Source organism: Dunckerocampus dactyliophorus, chromosome 11, assembly GCF_027744805.1.
Source record: "Dunckerocampus dactyliophorus isolate RoL2022-P2 chromosome 11, RoL_Ddac_1.1, whole genome shotgun sequence".
NCBI lineage: Eukaryota > Metazoa > Chordata > Actinopteri > Syngnathiformes > Syngnathidae > Dunckerocampus > Dunckerocampus dactyliophorus.
The window spans coordinates 26,232,293-26,253,859 of NC_072829.1; the positions used below are offsets into that span (position 1 = coordinate 26,232,293).

General features: G+C 40.2%; 3 protein-coding genes across 8 annotated transcripts; 2 read left to right on the forward strand and 1 right to left on the reverse strand.

Moving 5' to 3' along the window:
- The first annotated feature begins 501 nt into the window (after positions 1-501).
- Positions 502-7,549, forward strand: LOC129190111 (H-2 class II histocompatibility antigen gamma chain-like). 2 transcript variants are annotated; one of them, XM_054792513.1, is made up of 7 exons: positions 502-655; positions 3,137-3,303; positions 3,726-3,832; positions 3,994-4,056; positions 4,142-4,228; positions 4,314-4,383; positions 6,165-7,549. In XM_054792513.1, exons 1-7 carry the CDS (start codon positions 567-569, stop codon positions 6,386-6,388), a joined length of 807 nt encoding a protein of 268 aa, XP_054648488.1. In that variant the 5' UTR covers positions 502-566; the 3' UTR covers positions 6,389-7,549. The 2 variants fall into 2 exon arrangements, with proteins under 2 accessions (XP_054648488.1, XP_054648489.1); XM_054792514.1 differs by having other exon boundaries at positions 3,997-4,056.
- A 237-nt stretch (positions 7,550-7,786) lies between these two features.
- Positions 7,787-20,753, forward strand: si:dkey-201i24.3 (osmotic avoidance abnormal protein 3). 5 transcript variants are annotated; one of them, XM_054792508.1, is made up of 19 exons: positions 7,790-8,150; positions 8,219-8,266; positions 8,340-8,397; positions 8,461-8,525; positions 8,592-8,642; positions 8,727-8,855; positions 10,673-10,747; positions 10,842-10,924; positions 11,022-11,123; positions 11,292-11,423; positions 14,780-14,916; positions 14,997-15,208; positions 15,277-15,336; positions 16,252-16,372; positions 17,203-17,324; positions 17,468-17,581; positions 17,820-17,987; positions 18,791-18,941; positions 19,021-20,751. In XM_054792508.1, the coding sequence occupies exons 2-19, from the start codon at positions 8,240-8,242 to the stop codon at positions 19,095-19,097; spliced, it is 1,884 nt and encodes a 627-aa protein (XP_054648483.1). In that variant the 5' UTR covers positions 7,790-8,150; positions 8,219-8,239; the 3' UTR covers positions 19,098-20,751. The 5 variants fall into 5 exon arrangements, 4 of the variants coding, with proteins under 4 accessions (XP_054648485.1, XP_054648484.1, XP_054648483.1 ...); XM_054792510.1 differs by having other exon boundaries at positions 7,787-8,266; positions 14,780-14,855; positions 15,044-15,208; positions 19,021-20,753; XR_008572929.1 differs by lacking the exon at positions 19,021-20,751 and adding an exon at positions 18,234-18,328 and having other exon boundaries at positions 7,789-8,266; positions 18,791-18,935.
- Positions 18,495-21,552, reverse strand: slc35a4 (solute carrier family 35 member A4). Its single transcript, XM_054792511.1, has one exon. The coding sequence runs from the start codon at positions 21,550-21,552 to the stop codon at positions 20,593-20,595; it is 960 nt and encodes a 319-aa protein (XP_054648486.1). The 3' UTR covers positions 18,495-20,592.
- Between the last annotated feature and the right edge of the window lie 15 nt (positions 21,553-21,567).

A 21,567-nucleotide genomic window follows, 5' to 3' on the forward strand; every position in this document is an offset into this window, starting at 1 on the left:
CTCTCAAATTAATGAATTAACCGATTAATTATGTTCAATATATCAAGTTAATTAAGATAAAAAAGGTTTATGATTTTTAAGTGTGCAGGAGTAGGCTGTAAATGGCTTCAGATGTCCGGAGGGGTACGCCATTGTAAAAAGTTTGGGAACCACTGCTCTAACTGAAACAAAAGCCAAAAATGTTTACAAAAAAGATTATATTCTACAATTGTGTGATGTGATGCAAAACCGAATAAAACTATACCTCAGTTACCTATTTTTTTAATGAATATTTCCTTTCTATAAAAAGTAGAAAAGGGTTAGTTAAACCCACTTATTTCATAGTAATATGTTCCTAATGTTAAGTTATGTGACAACTACCACCAAAATAGTCAGATTTAGGGGTGCTCTGCCTCTACCAACAAGTGATGAGGTTGTAAATCGACCAATCAGAGCTTGCTATGCACTGGAGCCCGCCTTCTGCTTTATATCTCCACCTGGTTTCTCTTCCGTGTTTATAAGAGTGCTGTATCAAAAGCTGCTCCTGTTTATTGAGGAAGAAGCCAGGAAGAAAGGGACAAAGAAAAATGGCCGAGAATGGAGAAAATGCTCCCCTGGCTGGGGGAAGCCGTGCTGGGAGTGCTGACCCTCTGGTGGGTCCTGAAAGATCCAGAGGGTGAGTACTGGTGGAGCTTGTCGTGATTCAACACGCAAATGATAAGTTTCTGTTTTATGACGCACTTATCTTGTGTAAAATTGAAATAATCAGACTTTATTCATGTTGTTATGAGGAGATAAAGTCAATATCAAATGTTTTTAAACATATTTAAGTGTAATAATACACTTAATAAAATCCACTAACACATAAATACAATTGTTTTCGATAATTACTGTCAGTTTACTTTCTTTTAAAGGCAATAAAGTAGAAAACCTGTGATAATATACTGTAATGGTGAAAACTCTTGTGAGGATAAAAAAAGTAACCTTACTTGGAATAGTTGATGTGTACTTCCTCTTAACAGCAGGCGGAAACGTCTGCCAAACAAAATTAGATAATTACATTCTATTGGTTGATTGAGAGATTAAAAAAAAAAAAATATATATATATATTTTCTTTGTACATGAATACTAAATAAAAATCTACAATTTACACTTGCACCAAAAAATACTCAATGCAAATTGATTTTGACTAATACAAATTTTTGTTTTTGATTTGATATTTTTGTTTGATGGTTTCATGCAAACAGCTGCAAGTTTATCAACTTTTCGCAGTAAATAGAATTCAAAAGGAGGGTACCGGCCATTTTAGACCATTTTTACTGATCTTTCAAGGCACACAGAATATTGTGTTCGATGGCTACAAAAACATGGAATCTACCATCTACTCGCGCCTTTCATCCTTTTCCGTTCTTTAGTAATCATCAGTAGAACATAGGTGAGTTTCAGGAAAACATCAGTTCCTGACTAGAAAAGGGAGAAAACCATCTTTTTGTGAAAAGATACATTTCAAGCATAACTTTCACTTTGACACAAATATTTTTTGCTGTTGTGACAGATCAAGTATCTAAACAACTATACCAACATAAACAACACAAAAAAGGGGTTGTTTTACGTCAAAATAACAATTTATTTACAAATATAACACCATGAACTATTTACAATTTTCACATTTGGAACTGAACTATGTGTGTGCGCACATGTGCATGCGTTAAAATTTCCCTCCACGCTGTCCCACTTCCTCCTTCCTGTCATGTGTGTTTTTACCCTCCGATTGATCCCTGCCGAGCTCTTATCAAATGCACTTCTGCCACCTTGTGGCCGTTTTATGGCCTAAAATTTCTCTTAAGTGAAATGCATTAGTGGGGAGTTGCGTCATCACCTCTTTTTCCCTCTTGCGCAAAAAAACGTGAAAGAAGTGTAAATATGTTGTTGGGATCGGACGTTCAAGTTTATAAAAACGTATAACTCGGTCTTTGGTATTGAATGAGTTAATAGATTATCACTGTTTTGTGGTTGAATACGGCTTATTATGAGTAAAAAAATATGCATATTTAAGAAAAGTTGGCATGTTCGTGCTCTAAATGAAGCATTTTCAAGCATAAAAATGGCTAAATGTAGGAAAATACAAATATAAGGCATTCGGAAGACGCATTTAAAGACGTGATATGTGGTGTTCCACACTGGTCACTAGGTGTCAGTAATCTTACTGTAGCGACGGATGTATTGTGCAGTTCTGAGCTGCTGTTTAGAGTGCGGCCTGTAGAGGGCATTGACGTTCAGCATGCTGGACTAGAGCTAGCTAGGTTCAAGGTCTTCATGCTGTGTTTTGAGCCTCTGCCTGAAAAACATAAGGCCTGATGTCTATTTCAAATAAAAAGGCTGAGTAAAAAACAAGAAGAAACTCTCCCAATGCTAACGTTTGAGTCTATGTTATGTCTTGTTTATGTCAAATATGTCTTATTTCCTGCTATTATATCTACTATATTGGATAATACGAGTTAAAGGTGACTTTAGGGGTGTTGGTTTGGGTGTTGGGGCAGCCCTCCCCTCACTGCAAGACATTTATACATATAGAGTCCTACGCAGAACACACAACCTCATCAAGGACAGCACACATCCACAACACTCATTATTCACACTCCTACCGTCAGGCAGACGCTACAGGAGTTTGAAGTCCAGGACCACAAGGCTGGCAAACAGCTTTTACCCACAGGCCATCAGGCTTCTCAATGAAGCACTCAGACACGCCACACGCAACACACACTCATAGCACCTTATTTATTTATTTATTTATTTGTATTATTTACTTGTATTAATGTCTCTTCTGTTGTTGTTGCTTAATTTATTGGTATATATGTTTATGTGTTTATGTTTCTTATGTTCTTATTCTTTCTTGTGGTTTCTTTCTTTTCTTGGGAGAATGAACAGAATAAGATTTTCATTGCATGGTATAACTGCTGTTTTACCATGCACATGACAATAAAACTCTTTTGAATCTTGAATCTCTTGAATCTTGGTTTATGTCTCGAGGGCTCTAATAATGTTAAAACGTATTTAGAAGGTCATAAACAGGCAATGTCACTTTAATGTCACCGTATCTCCTTCAGCCCACGCTGGGCTGTTTTATCCCTTTATCATGATTTTATTCTTTTGACAGAGGCTCCAACAGCCGCGCCCTGAAGGTGGCCGGCCTGACCACGCTGGCATGTATGCTGGTGGCCAGTCAGGTGTTTGTGGTCTACATGGTGTTTGACCAGAGGCAGCAGATCCACAGCCTGCAGAAGAACGCTGACAAAATGAACAGGCAGCTGCAAGCACCTCAAGGTAAAATGAGGGAGTTTAACCCTTTAAAGACCAGTATGTTTATTTACTTCCACTGTTTTTTTAAATAGAAAACCAAAACAAATCTTAAGAAAAAACACACAGACACCATTATACAACATCAATAGAGACACAAAATAAACGCTTACACAATAACATACATGTAAAACAATACTTTTTTTAAACTAATTTGCTACCCGCAAGGTATGCTGGGAAGCCTGACTATTTTGGAGACTCAAGCGTGCCACAATAGCAGTACAAGTTTCAATGTTAAAGGTTTAAAAAAACGAATTTGGAAATGCCTGGTGGGCCGCAGTTTGCCCACCCCTGCTTTATATTGACATGAATTCGTCTCTATAGATTTTTATAGCCACGTGAACTTGCTCAATTTTGTCTGTGACATGGAACACTTCTTGTCTCCGCAGCGGCTCCAATAAAGATGCTTGAGCCAATGAACAGATTTCATTTGATGGACGTATTATTGGATGCAGGCTCAGCAGCACCAGAGCCGAAGCCCAAAGCACCTGTCAAAGTACGTTTTACACAAAACAATCATTTACAGGAACTGTTAGAGTAAGAGTCTTTTTTAATGGTACTCACGCCAGTTTATTTGTTTCAAATCCCTACTCAAAACAAAAATTGGATCTTAAAACATATTATAATATGTATATAAATGTCCTTATGTGATCACAGCAGGAAGAGAAGCCCAGTGTGCAGACGTCCATCGGCGTGGAGGAGATGATGAGTCTCATGGAGGTCATTTTCTCTCCAAAAATGTCCATTTCTTTATCTTCACATCCCTCGATGTAGACCTGACATTGGATGATTTTCTCATTTCTAGGAGAACTTTGAGCTGCCAAACTTCAACGACACCATCCTGGGTAACCTGCAGAGCCTGAAGAGGCAGATGAACCAGAGTAACTGGAAGGTGATGCTCACAAATGACAATCCGTACACGCCAAAACATTGAAATACTGTATATGCAATGAAAAATACACCATTTCATGTTGCAGAGCTTTGAATCGTGGATGGGAAACTGGATCCTCTTTGAGATGGCCCAGGACAAGTCTGTGCCCCCCAATGGTGAGCCAGGTTACTACCACTCACAGAGTAGCACTATAATAAGTATGAAGTTATTAAGAAAAATTGAAATGACCTTTTTCTGGAGCCTGAGCAAAATGCAATGGGTCTCCTCCACATCTCAGCAGGCTTTTCAAACATTTCTCATTCATTTTCCCCATTAGAATTCAAAACAATAACAGGAACAAAGAATTACGTTGTATATTTTGGACAAAGAACTTGTATGAAGTAAGAGTATACTGCCGGGGGGGTCCAAAGTGCGGCCCGGGGGCCATTTCTAGCCCACAGCTGTTTATTTATTGGCCTGTTGCGCTTTCTAAAAATGTAATTAATTAAGAAAATAAAAAACAACAACAAAAATGGAAAAAACAGCAGCCATTTTACAACAATAAAGTGGAAATATTAGGAGCGTAAAGTCATAATATTACGAGAAAAAAAGTCATCACGTTACGAGAATGAAGTCGTAATATTATGACAGTCATATGCAAAGTCCGGCCCGGGGGCCATTTGCAGCCTGTGGCTGTTTACTTATTGGCCCGTGGTACATTCTAAAAATACAATAAATAAATAAAAAAAAAATTTAAACTTAAAGAAATTGGAAAAAAAATTGCAGTAATTTTCCAAGAATAAAATTGAAATATTAAGAGAATGACGTCATTGTATTACGAGAATTTTTTAAAAAAATGTTACGGGAATTAAGTCGTAATATTATGTCAACAGTGTCCAAAGTTCGGCCTGAGGGCCATTTGCAGCCTGCGGCTGTTTATTTAGTGGCCCGTGGCACATTGCAAAAATACAATAAATCAAGAAAATAAGAAAAAAAACAGCAGTCATTTTACAATTGAAATATTAGGAGAATAAAGTCATAATATTACGAGAGAAAAAAAGTTGTAATTTTACGAGAATGAAGTCATAATATTATAAAGAAAAAAGCAATTATTGGAATTAAAATTAAAAATTTATAAAAGAACATTACAAGAAATGTAAATGTTGAAATATTTTGGGGAAAAAACAGTAGAAATGGAAACACAACCAAAAAAAGGTGTAATTAAGGAGAAAGCCTTAATTATAATAATATATTTTTCACATATATCACAAAGCTGAAATGCTGGCTATTTTTCCTTTAAATACAGTCGTGGAAAAAATGATTAGACCACCCTTCGTTCTTCTGTTTCTTGTTCATTTTAATGCCTGATACAACTAAAAGTACCTTTGTTTGGACAAATATAACAATGGCAACAAAAATGGCTCATAAGAGTTCCATTTTTTGTCAGTGCAATGCTACGGCTATTCATGTAAGAACTTCAGTGATTTTGGTTACCATCAAGAAAACCGTGGAAGTTGCTAGATATCAGCTCTTACATTCAACTCTTATGAGCTATATTTGTTATCATCATTATATTTGTACAAACAAATCTTGTACCAGGCATTAAAATGGATCAATAAACTGAAGAAACAAGGGTGGTCTAACCAGTTTCCCATGACTGTATGTATAACCTCTAAGCATATCTGATGTTATTAATATAAAATATCAAAGTGGCCTATCCGTCATGCTATTATTCAGTATGCAGCTCTCAGTGAAAACAGTTTGGACACCCCAGGTATACAGTCATGTGAAAACTGTGTGGCAACCCTATGGGTTGTGTTAAAAATGCATACATGTCATACGGATTCATTCAATTTCCATGGTTTCCCTGTGGGAAAAAGAGCATCAGCATCCTTAGAGTGTCTCTAATATCAGTTGATAGTCTTTAAAAGCATGATGTTTTTGCTTCCCTGTCCAGCTTCGGCCATCAAGACCAAGTGTCAAATGCAAGCAGAAGCCAGGGGCCGCCAGCTGTCCCTCTTCCATCCCGTGTGTGACGAGCAGGGCCGCTACCAGGCCACTCAGTGCTGGCACAGCGTGGGCATGTGCTGGTGTGTGGACGTGCAGAGCGGCGTCGCCATCACGGGCACCGCAACGCGCGACCGCTACCTTGAATGTGGAAAAGATAGATTTGAAGCCTGAGGCTGTCTGTCAAGAATAATACAGAGAGATGAAATATACCTTTTTTCCCCGACCTTCTCACTTTAGCTTCTGAGTATGCTTTTTATGAGACGACGACAGGAGATGGTGATTATTAAAGCTTAGTTTTGTTTAAACAAATGAAGCCCTGTTCTTACTCTTCATCTGATTGATGCATGCGTAAGGAATCATTTTGGGCTGGTAATCTTGAACTAATCAATATATATTCTGCTACTCGGCCGGTATGGCCACATGGTATGTTACTCCTTGTCATGCAGTAGGCTTCACACTGTATGTTGTATTCATTCATTCATTTCAACTTGAATATCCAAATAAACTACTAGCGGATATTCTTAAGAGTGCCTTTTTAAAAAATAAAATATAAAAATCCTTAACTCATGTTTCCAGCAGGATTACATGCATTTAGCGACCACAATATTAGGCACGCCTGAACCATCTAATGAGCTTCAATGGTATCGATACATGGTCACTTTATTGCCTTAAAATTTGAGCTGTCAAAAATAACTCGGTACAAAATTAATTTCATTAAGTACGTTACATTTGTTTGTGTAATTGACGCATGCGCACCAGACCTAGCACGCCTCTGTTATGACGGCAGACGGTATCACAGTGGAGCGTCACCACACAGCCGCACACAGTCTGACGCTCTTTTATAGCTTCATTCTGACCTGAACACACCAACAGCAGTACAATTCCAACACCGTATACACCGTATATCTCCAACTCACACACGCCTCTAATCCGTTCACTCGGGCACGACTCCTACTCGTTCTACCGAATTACAAGAACCCGAGATGTATTCAGGGACACTCCGAACATCACAAAAACACCTTTATCATGCGTGTGTGTGTAAATAAACAGGAAGATAAAGAACAAGATGAGGTGGATATTCTTATCACTCACTTCGTAACTCTTAATTAGGATGTAAAAATTGCTACATTTAAGTGTGCTGGAAAATACACTAAAAACAAGTTAATTTACCTTACACGATGTGATATCTTTGAACGCAACCCGTCATTGGTCATAATAACGCGGTTTAAAGTGTGATTCTGCTACATAGATTTTTAGACTTGTGTGGTATCTTTTAGCTTGATTTACATATTCAGTTCATTTGGAGCTGTTAATAAATACAAATATATATAATCCTGTCCTCTCATTTATTTTTCTGTTCTTCTTTTTATCTTTCTGTAAAAAAAGGGCATATTTTAGACATAGGTGGGCCGCAAATGGCCCGCGGGCCGCGAGTTTGAGTGTTACAAATAAAATAACTAGAGAAATGACGTTCTTCAACCTGCTAATTGAACTGATTTTGAAACTATGACAACATTATGTACAATTTTAAAGGCCAGTTTTTCATCACGCTATGTTTAGCAACATAATTAGGGCTGGCAAAAATAGCGTGGTTTTGGCAGTAACTCATTGATTTCACTCATGGCGTTGTGAGTGCGCTCTCGTGTCGTGTGTCTTCTCATCTCGTGAACTGTCTCGTGACACCCCTATTCACAACAGACGTCATCTGGAGGCACTTACACATTATCAGAACCAGAAAACCAACTGAACTCCACTTCGCCGACGGAGGAACGGAGAAACTCCCTCTCAGGAAGAAAGCTATTAACAACCCAGACTCAGACCATCAGAAAAGCTTGGTTCTTGCTCATTGTCATTCAGCTGTCCCTCTTTTTGTGTTCGTAGCTGGTTGCTACCATGAAATGTCTTTTGCTAAACTCAGTTTTGACCTTTCTTGGTAAGCATACGCCTACTAGCTTTGGTGAAAGTGTCATTAATAATGTAGTGGAGTGAAATGTAATCCAGAGATGCACACATAAGAAGTGGATGGCTTCTGTGGGCATGGAAGAAGCTGTGAGTCTCATACAGTATGTCATGTATTTATAACAATATGGATGATTTTTATGTTGAGATGTTTTTTCTACAGATGTTAATGAGGGATGGTGAAGAAGTGAAGGTGGGGATTGTATTAAATCCAATCTCAGGTAAGACTAATTATTAAAATGTAAAGTACTCTAGTGTCATTTTAAGTTTTTTTTTTCTCTCAGGTGGGAGTGAGAGCGTCTTCATTAATGAAGACGGACAAAATGTAGACTACGTATCGAAAGAAGAGGTACTTTTCCATGTGACTGTGTGACACAGTTTGCCTTCTCATCACTTTTAACGCGTCTCCAAACAGAAACTCCAGTCTTTCTCGTTCGACCAAGCTGTGACTGTCGACAACATGCAGGTAACGGCATGTCTGTTACACAATAGCCTGGTTACACAATAGCAGCCAGTGCAAATGTTTCAAGTGAGCATGTGACATGTACAGAGGTTCCAGCAGGAGCTCCTGCAGCCCCTCACTGAGTCCATATGTGAAGGCCACAGTGGATCGCTGCTCTTATGCGGAGCCTCCATGGAGAACATCAGCACTCTGATTGACCATGTCATCGTTAAGCAGGTGGAGTGCAAAATGCATGTCTTAAGTTTGTGTAACATTGCACCAGTTGTCCACCAGGACACATCTGCTGTATTTTGAAGCTCGGATAATGTTGGCTTCCGCGACGAGATCAGCCCGATCCGGTAGCCGTATCACGTTCGCAACTCTGAGCCACACTCCAACACGGTAGGTGCAGTAATGCGCCTCAAAGCGGGTTGCCACAACACTCCCGCCGCCATGCAGACATGTCTCCGGCGTACCGTGGTGAAGTTTCACGTTGGACATTCAGCTCCGTAGCTACGTAGTTTCCCCTCCGTGTGCCCAGACTGCTGTCATTGTGCAGGGAGCTCGCATGCAGTGACGGAGCTACGTGGTGGCAACCTATTGCCACCCCTACCCTGGAAGTGCTGCTCTAACCGCTGGTTGTTTATACTAGGCACCGTCAATAAAGACGAGTGTCTGTTACAAAAATGTCATATATTCTAAATGACATCACAAATTGATCTCTAACCATGTCAAATGATTAGTCCTACCCTGAAAGTATTTTGCATGATATTTTTTTTCCAATTTTATCCTTGGATAATCCTTTTTTTTATTGGATGTATCTTTCATTGGATTAGGCACCTGACTCACAGAGGTTTGTTGCAAAAGCCAACCAATATTGTCGGTCATGCTGTGTAACAAACACATCAATTCAACAATGCTTTGGTTGCATTTTTAATGTTTTGAAGAGCTATTTTCATAACCATATTCAATTCCACAAATTCATGTTTGTAACAAAAGCTTATTATAAAAAAAAAGAAATCGGATTGGATTGGAAGCCCAAAAATGGGGATCAGGACATCTCTAGTTCGTAGTGAAGAGCATAGAAAACCAGTTTATGACTTTGTAAGTACGGTGTAAGTATGTTTTTTAACATTATTAGAGCCCTGTAAACACCCCTATAGTCACCTTTACACTGCTATTATTCACTGCTTCCACCACATTGTAACTCTTATGCTGCAGAGAGGGACTCGAGACGGTCGCTAGCTAGCAAGCCAGCGAGCTAACCAGTTAGCCTCGAATTTAAATTTCTTCTAAACTTTAGAAGTCAAAAACTTCCACACCGACTGGTAGTGGACGTTTTTCACTCTATTATGTCGGACACGCCATGGCTGACTTCACGCGGTGTTAAGGTAATGTAATGTAAGGCAATCTTGTCAATGTTTTGTGCTATTACTGCCGCCTAGTGACCACACTACTGCATACAGTATCACTTGTATTTCAGTATGTTTTCACCAGTGGTTCTCAATTATTTTCTGTCATTCCCCCACTGGGGGACAGAAATATTATCGCGCCCCCCACCCCCGATTTGAAATACAATCGAGAAACTGATAATGTATTTATTTATCTGTAATATACAGGCCGAATTCGAAACTGAAACCCGCAAAATGCAACAAAAAGGAGAGCAGTGAAGCATACGAGCGTATTCAAATTGCATGCTGAGTACGAGAAATGTTGGCAGGTCTGCACTAATATTGAAAGTCCTCCCTGCCTCTTACGCCCAACCCCCCCGACAGTTCACCACGCCTCACTGGTTTTGACTAATGATAGACCGTCGTCTACCACGAAACAGCGACCATTTATTAATTCATTCATTTCTGAAACCCGCGATTTAGCGAGGCAGCAATAATCGAGCCGCGATATTATATTTGTCCTGTTAGAAATCATGAAACTAGAAAATAGTCTGCTACAGGGCCAAACTGTCACCACCACAAAACCTTCATTTAACATTTTAACCTTGTGAATGGCCATACAAATAAAAGTAAAAATAAGTTTGCTTTTGCTTTTCTTTTTAGGTGTTGATAAATGTATTGAGTCGTGTGATGTCACAAGTGAAAAGGGAAGTATTCATCTCAGTATCCTTCCTCCAGGTTTGTTTGTGTGACACTAAAAGAAAACCACAATGCACACATATAGTGAATGTGGCGTGTGTGTGTGTGTGTGTGTGTGTGCGTTTTTTAAAAGTTCGATCCAGACGGGAATGGTGTGGACCTCTTGAGCCCTGAGTCCAACAGTCCAGAACTCGTCCTTCATCCGGTCCTGGGAATGTGAGCGTGACTGATCACATTCAATGACCCATACAAAAACAGGCTTTGTGTATTCTTTTAGTCATCAACACTGAAGTCGCTTTTGTTTTGGTTTCAGCGTAATCAGCGATTTAAGCGAGGCGTGCGTGGGCTCTGCGGAGGAAGCTTACACTGTGTACAAGACATGCAGGGAAGCACAAAAGGCCAATGAAACGTTACGGTAAGTCAAATAAACTCATGCTACATCGTTACTGACTCACTCTGACTGGTTGCACAACATATAATGAAGTGTCCTACTTGTTGAAATAATTGGCTCATGATAAAAAGGCGCTCGCTTGTTTCAGCTTGTCTTTTTGAAGTTGCCATTGAATGCTTTTGTGTTCCGCAGCTGCGGTTCACTGCTGTTCACAATGACTGTGGAATGGAAACTCCATACAGGTGAGGCGGACTTTCAGTTTTGCCGCAGCAGGCTGCAGCTCTTCAACCTGGTGGGCGGAGCTTGCAGGACTGACCCCAAAGGGTTAGTACACAAGTCCTACATTGTTGTATATGTGAAGTACGCTGCATATCCACTTCCTGCTTACATGAGGTGTGCACAAGGCAGTGTTACGCAAGTCTCAAGTAAAAACGTGCGATTCCAAGCCATGTCTCACGTCGAAACAAGACAGGTCGAGTCGAGTCTGAAGCCATAGGCTTGAAATGTTCAAGTCCTTACACATGCCATAAGCGCTGTTTAGTGCAGGGGTGTCCAAACGAGGGCCACATAGTGAAAAATGACAGGATGCGAGGGCCACTTTGATATTTTGTAAACCGACCTATGCAGATATGCTAAGAAATTTAAAAAAAAATGCATTTCCGCTTTGTGATATAGGTGAAATGCTAATGCATCGTTCACTATTTTGGTCTGGTCAAATTGAGACTTTTTCTCATTAGAACATAACATTTTTCTCTGAACATTTTGACTTTATTGTCATAAAATGTCTGCATTTTTCTCCAGTTCTGCTGTCCAAAAAACCCTTCTCCTTGCTGCTTGTGACTTTATTCCTACACTATTTTGACTTTATTCTACGGCTGTCAAATGATGAAAAATTGAAATCAAATTAATCACAGTTTTCAAATTAATTAATCATAATTAATCACCATTAGCAACTACGTGTGAAATATGCCCTTTGTACTGTGTTATATGAACAAAAAGATCAATGACAGGACACAATTTTACATATTTGTATGTATTAACAGCTCCAAATGAACTGAAAATTTAAAATCATGCTAAAAGATAGCACACGTGCCTAACACTAGTCTCTTTAATAGAAGCAGAACATCTGAATCACACTGTAACTCCAAGACGCCATTTTTATGTAATTTTAGATTTTAATTTTTAAAGTGTCCCTGAATGCACCTCGCTGTTGCTGGTGACAATGAGGAAGTGTTGTTCCGAGGAGGACTAGAGGCGTGTTTGTGAGTAGGAGATACCTACGGTGTTGGAATTGCACTGCTGTTGATGCGTTCAGGTCAGAATAAGGTTATTAAAGAGCGGCAGACGGCGTGGGGAGCGCTAATGTGCCTCCGCCTCCGTTGATTACGCAAAACACGTTAACGTAATTATTAACATAAATTAGTTACTGCCGTTAACGTGCTATTTTTGACAGCCCTACTTTATTCCCGTGTATTCTAACTTTTTCCCCAACCTAATTTTCCAAAAGTGCCAGCTTCATTCTTTGTTTTGTTTGTTTCTCACAATATTACAACTTTTAAAAACAACTAATGCGTTTTTTCTTGAATATTTCAACTTTATGCTACCAAAATGACATTTTTGTTCATGGTATTACTTCATTCTTGTGAAACTACGACTTCTTTTCTTGTTTGATTACAACTTTTTTGTCTTAATATTTTGACATGATTCTTGTACAGTAAATGCTTTTTTTCATTTTTAGCTTTTGTTTTTTTTTAGTTTTCTTTTTAAATTATAATGTGCTGCGGGCCAGTAAAAAAAAAACAGCCACAGGCCGCACTTTGGACACCCCTGGTTTAGTGTTTACCAAATAAAATGCCATTTTAAGAATGTGACGATCTATTGAATTTGACAAATACAGCCGTCCCTTGCAATATCGCGCTGTTATTGTCGCTCCCTCGCTCTATGGCGTTTTTTTAAATCAATTAATAAATGATCGCTGTTTTGTGGTTGACTATGCCTTATTATTAGTCCAAAAATATTGAAAGACAAAGGTATATGCATTATTCTGGCCACTAGGTGCCAGTAATGTTCCATTATTGAGACGTGACATTAGATTACTGTCACACTGCATGGAGGTCAGCCAAGGCATGTCCGGCATGACATAGTGAAAGAATTTCTCCTCCCATTCCGTGTGGAAGTGGTAAGTTTTTGGTTTCTTTGTCCTTTTTCCTCATTCTGTTTTAAACTCTTTCTTAAGTTTAGAATACAGTGAATAAATTGGAGGCTAACTAGTTAACTCACTAGCTTGCTAATGGTTAAACAGTCACGGCTGTCTCTGCAGTGTTCCCGTAGCCTGCGCATGAACAGTTGAGCAATGTGGTGTAAAGAAAGAACCATAGGAGTATAGGGGTGTTATTTCATGTCAACAGCGCTCTGTCCAAATCGACTTGCACGTGTTTGATGATATTGATGGGCGAGTCCAAAGTCATCCAAATTGTGACTCGAGTCCAAGTCCAAGTCCTGTGACTCCACACCTCTGCTACTTACCTTGCAGCACATACAGTAATTAGATAGCAGAGTCTTCCTCGGTTTTTCAGAGTAGCTGCAGAGTGCATTTGGGTATGTAATGAAGAAAGCAATGAGCTATGAAAAGGACCAAACACTATTAGCAACATTTAATTGCTAATCAAGCATTAATGGATGCAGACACACTGTGCATTATCTACACTATTTGGAAGTAATAAATAAACCTAGAAAAGTCAACATGCAGCCTGCAGAACCGCCAACCACAATAATACTAAGCATATTGCATACATATAAAATAGTGTGTTAGATTTATTAATTCAATAATGCACGCAGTTTGTATCGTATACCAGTGTTTCCCAGCCTTTCGTGCTTTGTGTCCCCCCAGGGCCTTGTTGTCATACCATGACTACCCCCTCACTCATACAGTATGTGTTGATAATTCTGCAAAAGCAGAACGCGACACAACTGTTCTGATTGTTTCGCAGGTTATTGTCTCCCTGGGGAAACCAGTTGCAGCGTGCACGTTCCATTTTATTGTCTGGCTTAACATGAAATGACTCAGAGTGTTTACTTATCTTCTTGGAAATTAAATGTTTCCACCTACGCCCTGCAGTGTGCTCGTGGTACCGCTAGGGGGACGCGTACGCACGCTTCGGAATCCCTGTCCTGTAGGACAGCAGCTTCTAGAATATTTAACCCCTATATAACCCCTTCAGACCCGCATTTTTCCTGCTGGACAAAATTTTATTTACCCCACTCCCGCATAAAATTTATATGTCATGTTGTTTGATGTTGTTTTTCATGTGCACACCAGTGGACACCAGGATAATATGTCCGTAACATGTCACATAAAGTTGATATTTTTCAATTATTTGATTATTTTTTTTGTATTTTTTGTTTCCTAAGGCTCTTCCACCATTAGACTTGACTGAATGTACACCTTTTTATGTGCACACAATTGCACAAAAAGGAAAACGTATCAACTTGTGTGGCACTTTGCACATCTTTGTAAGCATTCTTACATCCAACTTCTCAATATGCAATTTCCTAGTATTTGCTCTATACCTGTGAAACTACAGCTCCTCTGTTATGCAGTCACGTGACCAATGATCAGCCATGTCATTTGAAATTTCATGAAACATAAATAGTAATTAATGTCAACGTGTGTCCTCCAGGGTGAACCCGTTGTTGAAGGTGGTGCAGCAAATCCAGAGTGAAGCCGCTAAAGCAGACCTGCTCTTGCCTTTGCTTGTACGTGACGCACTAACAGGAAATAGCAGGACGGCTCTCATCTACTGCATCCAACCTCAAGGTGCTGACCTCCAACCAAGCCTTCATTATCTTCTTGTCTTATGTGCTGTAAACAAGCCCCGCCTCCTCCTGATATTCCAGGTGATGTGGACGGTGAGACTCTGTCTGCTTTATCTTTGGCCCAAAAGGTCAACCATCTATCAACAAAGGCCGCCGTGTGTCGCTGGAGTCCTCGTGAAGCTGAGCAAGAGATTCGAGGCCGCATTACGGCGCTGAGACGTGTGATGATGTCAGAGGCAGGAAACGAGACGCATGACACACGCAGGCTGGCTGAGCTTATAAAACACCTGCAGGTCGTTTGTGAGGTGAAACACTGAAGACGTAAGCGTCACAAACAAACACACTGTGGTCTTTTCAACAGATTGTCAAAGATCAGTCGTGGGAGAAGAGGAGGAAAGAATCAGAGAGGATTCAACTCAAGGTTAACTACCCCCCCAAAAACATCTTATGTTGTCTACAAATTCTATTAACTATTGCAAATGAGCAATTTTTTACCTCTAAGAAAATAGTAACCTGGAACAGAACATTGCTGAGACACGGAGAAGGTGTAGAATAATTACATGAGCTCTGCTTCTTCCTACTCCTTTTAGAACATGGTGAATAGTGTAAATGTCAAGCGAAAATCTGCTGCTAGCTCCAAAATAGACAGGAGACGAGGCAAGTTATTTGAGAACAATGAGAGGTACAATTTAATAAAACTTGCATGCAGGATGACAAATCAGTACAACCTGAAAAGATGGCTTTGAAAATGTCTGACTAGTCAGGCTGAAATGTTAGTTAATATGGGAAACCACATACTGTACAAGTATGTGGTTATATTATTAGAATGTCATTTTAGTAGCCTATATTACACCTATATTACAAAGCCGAAATGCATTTTTTTCTTGAACTATATATAACTTCCTAGCATACATAACATGAGTTGGTTAAATAAACCATGACCATTATGTACCAAATAAACCATGACCATTATGTACCAAATAAACCATTACCATTATGTACCAAATAAACCATGACCCTTATGTACCAAATAAACCATTACCATTATGTACCAAATAAACCATGACCATTATGTATCAAATAAACCATTACCATTATGTACCAAATAAACCATGACCATTATGTACCAAATAAACCATTACCATTATGTATCAAATAAACCATGACCCTTATGTACCAAATAAACCATGACCATTATGTACCAAATAAACCATGACCCTTATGTACCAAATAAACCATTACCATTATGTACCAAATAAACCATTACCATTATGTACCAAATAAACCATGACCCTTGTATACCAAATAAACCATGACCATTATGTTCATTTGGCAGCTTAATGGGGCTCAGTGCCAAGCGGACAGACATTTATCTGATATTGAACCCAGAGAGAGTTCAGCCACCGTGAAACGCTTCCAGGAAGAGCTGAAACAGGAAATGGAAGCTCATATCAAAGGTAAAATGGCGCTTTATTAGGTACACCGGCACTATTTAATAAGATCCCATGTAACAATGTAACAATGTGTTTATTTTCATGGTTGTGTTTTGCAGTGGTGTGGAATTGCACTCCATCACACTGTGGGCTGTTTGTAATATTTTGAGCCTCCGATAGGTGTAAATATGGCATTAGTAACACCACACTGAATCCCACTGTGCATCTGACAAGTCTTTATGTACAGTACGTGTCCCTTTAAAATGAAATCTCTGGGTTTCAAACTGGTAGAGGAAACTCAAAAAAAAAAAAAAATCAAATATATGAGTTAAATAACAGTTTCCGTGTATAATGCTTTGTAAAGTTATCATAATCATTGCATGCCGTGTATATAAACCATCATGGCATTATTTCAATACCGTCGTCCCTCGCCACTTGCTGTTTGAATTTCGTGGCTTAGCTCTTTTTCAAAAATATATTAATTAATAAATCATGCTGTTTTTAAATTTGATGTATATTTTGCCTAAACTGAGCTTGAAAATGACTAAATGAAATAAAATACAGCGGCAGCTCGGTAACGTCCGCCCCGCTTTGCGTGTTTTTCTAGTTAACGGGGAAAATTTACGCCACGGTTTTGCCTCGGCTCGCGTGCATTCTCCGGTTAGCGCACAATATGCTTCGCGTCTTGTCGTATTATTAACACAATACATGAGTCCAACTGTCCACGTCGAGTTGCAAGTCTTGCAAGCAATATTATCGAGTCGACTCCAAAGTCATCATAATTGTGATGAGCCCAAGTCACGTGACTGGGACTCGGTATCTATCTATATTGTGTGTCTATCTCATGTCTGCAGAAGACAGAGAGAGTGCAGAGAAAGTCCAGGAGAGGCTAACAAAGATCCTGCAACTGAGGGAAGCACTCAGAAAGAACACAGAGAAGAACATATCTGCAGTAAAATGTGACCTATGTCTCCAAGTAAACACCCTTTAGTTATAACTTGCGCCTTTTAAAAAAAAAAAAATCATTTTTAATCCGTTCTTTGTGCAGTTTATTAGATTTATGTGTGCCACTGCAAGACGCCCTCACTCTGGCTTGTATTATTTGTTCTTTTTTACCAGTTGGAAGAGCGCCATGCACATGGGCGTAGGAGGCAAGTGAAGGAGCTCAGCGGGAGATTAATTCAGCAGGAGGTGGAGAAGATGGAGAAAGACTTGGCGAGGGAGCAGCTTCCAGTAAGATAACGCGATGGACTGTAGACGTCTTGTATTATTGTGCGTGTCATCTATCTCTGGGGAGGATGCTAAGTCAGTTTAAAGGAATGTGAGATTTAGTGTGTCGAGAAGACGTGAATTGTGAATAAATGTGGTACTTTAGAGTGAGTCAGCGCAGAGAAGTGTAAAATTCACAATAGTAATAATCATTGAAAAACAGCTCAGGGATAATAAAGCTCTAACAAATGTATGTTGCTAGAGCGAGGGGCCGCAGAGAGAGCTGCTGGTGCTGAGCAGAGAGAGGCAGGTTCTGGTGCTGCAGATGGAGGCCCTGCGAGCTGAGGCCCAGCAGGCCCAGAAGGCTCTGCAGGACCAGTATGACGTGCACCAAAGCGAGATGCAACATCTGACGGAAGAGAGCCTGCAGGTACTGTGTTACTGCAACCAGACTTTACATTAGGCAACCTCAGGCAATTGCCTATAGGGCTCGGAGATTTCCAGAGGCCCCCATAAAAACTGGTTATTGATTTTTTTTCCTTTAATTTAAAGTACATATTACTGTTTTTGTCTTAATTCACGTGCTTAAAACTACGTCCAAATTGGTAATGTATCATGATTGTTTTGACTGCTCCCTACTCATGCAATGGACTATTCCATGTTACTGCATGTCCAGATACATAAAGGAAGATAGTTGCAAAACAAACTTGTTGGCGCAATTTGGAGAAAAATGAAGCGGAGGTATCCCAGTGGAGCAGGGAAGAGAAGAAGGCGAGTATGAGCACATATAGACAATCATTCACACTCACATTCATACCTATGGACAATTTAGAGTCGCCAATTAAGCTAACATGCATGTTTTTGGAATGTGGGAGGAAACCGGAGTGCCCGGAGAAAACCCACGCACGCACGGGGAGAACATGCAAACTATACACAGAGATACCCAACGGAGATTCGAACACCCTTTTACCAATCTCCTGACTGTGTTTCATTAAATAACTGGAACAATTGGGGTGTTCTAAAACTTTTGACTGATAGTGTAGGTGCTCTACCTTGATGGACACCCACCAAGTCACGAGTGATTCTTGCTCACAACGCATCACCATGCAGCCACTCAGGAAATGACTCTAAAACAAGACTATTAACCTCATGAGTCTATATGCAGTAATGATCATATTGCATCAATCGTGTCTTACTCTGCTGTTTATCTTGTTTTCTCATCTCTGACTGAAGGTGTTCAGGAGGTTCCATGAGTCAAGCAAGGATGTGAGGAGGATGTCAGAGGTCAGATACAGAAGCGTGCTGCTGGAGGCGGTGCAGGATGCCGTCTACCTGTCTGCTCAGAACCAGCAGCTGCAAGCTGACAACAAACGACTGCGTCAAGGTGTGTGTTTGTGTGTCTGAAACCTGCATTTACCGTAATGTTAGTCACACAGGAATCATTTCATGTCTATTCTATGCAGCTCTGGGAGAGCTGAAGGATACTCTAACTAAGAGAGGGCCTCACGCTGCTACAGTATTTCCCTCAAAACATGACTGAAAGAGGCTTGATGACCCAATGAAAGTACATGGACATTCACTGGACATGACCATTTCTTTTGATCAGCACCTGCTCATCGTTTTACAGTATTTGTATTTGTCAGGCATGGCTTTACATTGCGATAAGTAATATACAAGCATAAATGCCATCAAAATAAAAATACAGTAACTTGAGTATGAAACACATATACAGTACATCATTAAATAGTCTTCATTAAGTACTTTCAATATAATTATTTGCAATTATATTTCACAATTTAATTGATGGGCAATTAGAAAATATTTCACATTTTAATTCATATTTCATGTGAATATTGTATATTATTGGTGTCCAAAGTCTTTGGCAAATACAATTAAAACCCAGCAAAGATGGAAAAATACAACAAAAAGGCTAAAAAAAACGAAAAAGCTGACATGTTAATACCAATAACACAAAGCTTTGGCTTACAATAAATATATGCATAATATATATACTGTATATATGTATATGGCTATTTTACAAAATAAAAAATATCAAGGTTTTTCAGTATGCAGCACTTCGTGGAAAAAGTTAGGATACCCCTGGTGTATATTACTTAATTGGCTTTATGTTTAGTTCATTTTTTAACAAAAAAATACTCCAAAGAAAATAGTACTCTTAAAACTGACAAATACTATTTATTTGCATTGTTTTTCAAAATGACTTTAAACGCCATAACATTAGTCATCAGTGATGCAACGATGAAAAAAGTGAAATGAAATGAAAGCAACTCTACTGGACACCTCATTAGGTACGCATGCACAATCTAATGAGATCAATTCCAGGAGCTGTTTGAAATATTCTTCCTTTATCCATCCATCCATTTTCTATGCCGCTTATCCTCACTAGGGTCACGGGTATGCTTGAGCCTATCCCAGCTGACTTCGGGCGAGAGGTGGGGTACACCCTGGACTGGTCGCCAGCCAATCGCAGGGCACATATAGAAAAACAATCATTCACACTCACATTCATACCTACGGACAATTTTGAGTCGCCTATTAACCTAACATGCATGTTTTTGGAATGTGGGAGGAAATCGGAGTACCCGGAGAAAACCCACGCACGCAAGGGGAGAAGATGCTAACTCCACACAGAGATGTCTTCTTTTATTTAAAAAATATATATATTAAAAATATGTTCACTACTGTTCTTGTAGGTGTGGCAGTTCCTAACATTGAGGTATTTAGCTACATGGGAGAGGCGCAATATGAGACAATGGGGTCCTGTTATATCACTGCTACACCTCAATAACAAACATGAATGAATTAATGCATCTTTGTCAATCCAAAATAAAATAGAAATGATCATAAAAGAATTGTACAGTCATACGTAAGTCAGTGGTCAGTGAGAATACTGTATATGAGATGTAAAAGGCATGTCAAATTCCACTCTTCACATTCACGAGAGCGCAGGATGAAAAGGCAAGAAGGAATATTCAAACATTTCAACAGTGATGGCCGTTTACATGATGACTTCACTATGTATAGTAAAGGTAAGCTGCCAGGCCGACCATGGAAACGGGTAGAAGAAAGAAGAAAGTGAGCTGCAGCCCTAAGAAGGCCCACGACAACAAAGCATTGACCAGCATGGAACAGGAGATGACGAATAGTCGCGTGATGCCGCTGCCGTGTTTCAGCACCACAGACATCAGGAGGCCGTTAGCCGCTTGCCCTGCAATGATCGCCCAAACGGTCCAGGAGTATCCTTCCAGAAAGCTCTTGTCGCTTGCTAGGGCGGAAAGGGACGACAGCCCGTTGATGAGCACACCGAACACATAGAGGTAGAGATTCTGCAGGCTGAGCGGAAGATTCTGGCTCTTCAGCACTCTTTCTGTATAAACAGCTGCCAGCCCAGAAACACAGCAGTACACCAGGATGAGGAAGAGCCCCCATGCAGTGATATGAAGCCTGGCCGCGCCCTCTGCTGCGACCCCCTCCGCCGGATCCAGGCTGCTGTAGCTGTGGCACACGCCTGCTGCCACGAGGAGCCCCAGACTGAACCACTGACCCCAGCGCAGCCTCCTGCCGAGACACAGCGAGTAAAGCAGAGCGGTGACGGCGATTTTAAGGTTGCTGAGGACCTGGAAAGAGCTGGGATCCATGTAGGCCTGCATGAGGACCACCAGGTTGTTGTTGACTGCGTAGAGCGCGGCAGGGATGGCGTAAGGGGTTACAAGCACCAGAGAGGGAGGGGCAAGTACGGCGGAGGTGCCTTCGGTTGCAACGAGAGCGGCGAAAGAGACGAGCAGCTTGGTTAGCTCGATCATGACGACGCACGAGGAGGGGTCAAAGGGGACGTGGTTGTTGACTTTGCTCAGAGCGATGAGAGGCGCATGAGAGCCGTAGATGAAGACCATCACACACAAGAGGGCCCCCCACTGGAGCCTTGTTCGCCACCGCCTCCTGTACCTCATCCTCTCATTCTGGATCACAATCATGATCACTACTGCTAA

Bases quoted from the DNA above. Each gene is read 5' to 3' on its own strand.
- LOC129190111 (XM_054792513.1), top strand. From the start codon at position 567: ATGGCCGAGAATGGAGAAAATGCTCCCCTGGCTGGGGGAAGCCGTGCT. The intron at 3,304-3,725 runs GTAAAATGAGGG...TTGTCTCCGCAG, and splicing joins GCAGCTGCAAGCACCTCAAG to CGGCTCCAATAAAGATGCTT. The intron at 3,833-3,993 runs GTACGTTTTACA...ATGTGATCACAG, and splicing joins AGCCCAAAGCACCTGTCAAA to CAGGAAGAGAAGCCCAGTGT.
- si:dkey-201i24.3 (XM_054792508.1), top strand. From the start codon at position 8,240: ATGGCTTCTGTGGGCATGGAAGAAGCT. The intron at 8,856-10,672 runs GTGGAGTGCAAA...TTTTCTTTTTAG, and splicing joins ACCATGTCATCGTTAAGCAG to GTGTTGATAAATGTATTGAG. The intron at 16,373-17,202 runs GTAAAATGGCGC...TCATGTCTGCAG, and splicing joins AATGGAAGCTCATATCAAAG to AAGACAGAGAGAGTGCAGAG.
- slc35a4 (XM_054792511.1), bottom strand. From the start codon at position 21,552: ATGATTGTGATCCAGAATGAGAGGATGAGGTACAGGAGGCGGTGGCGA.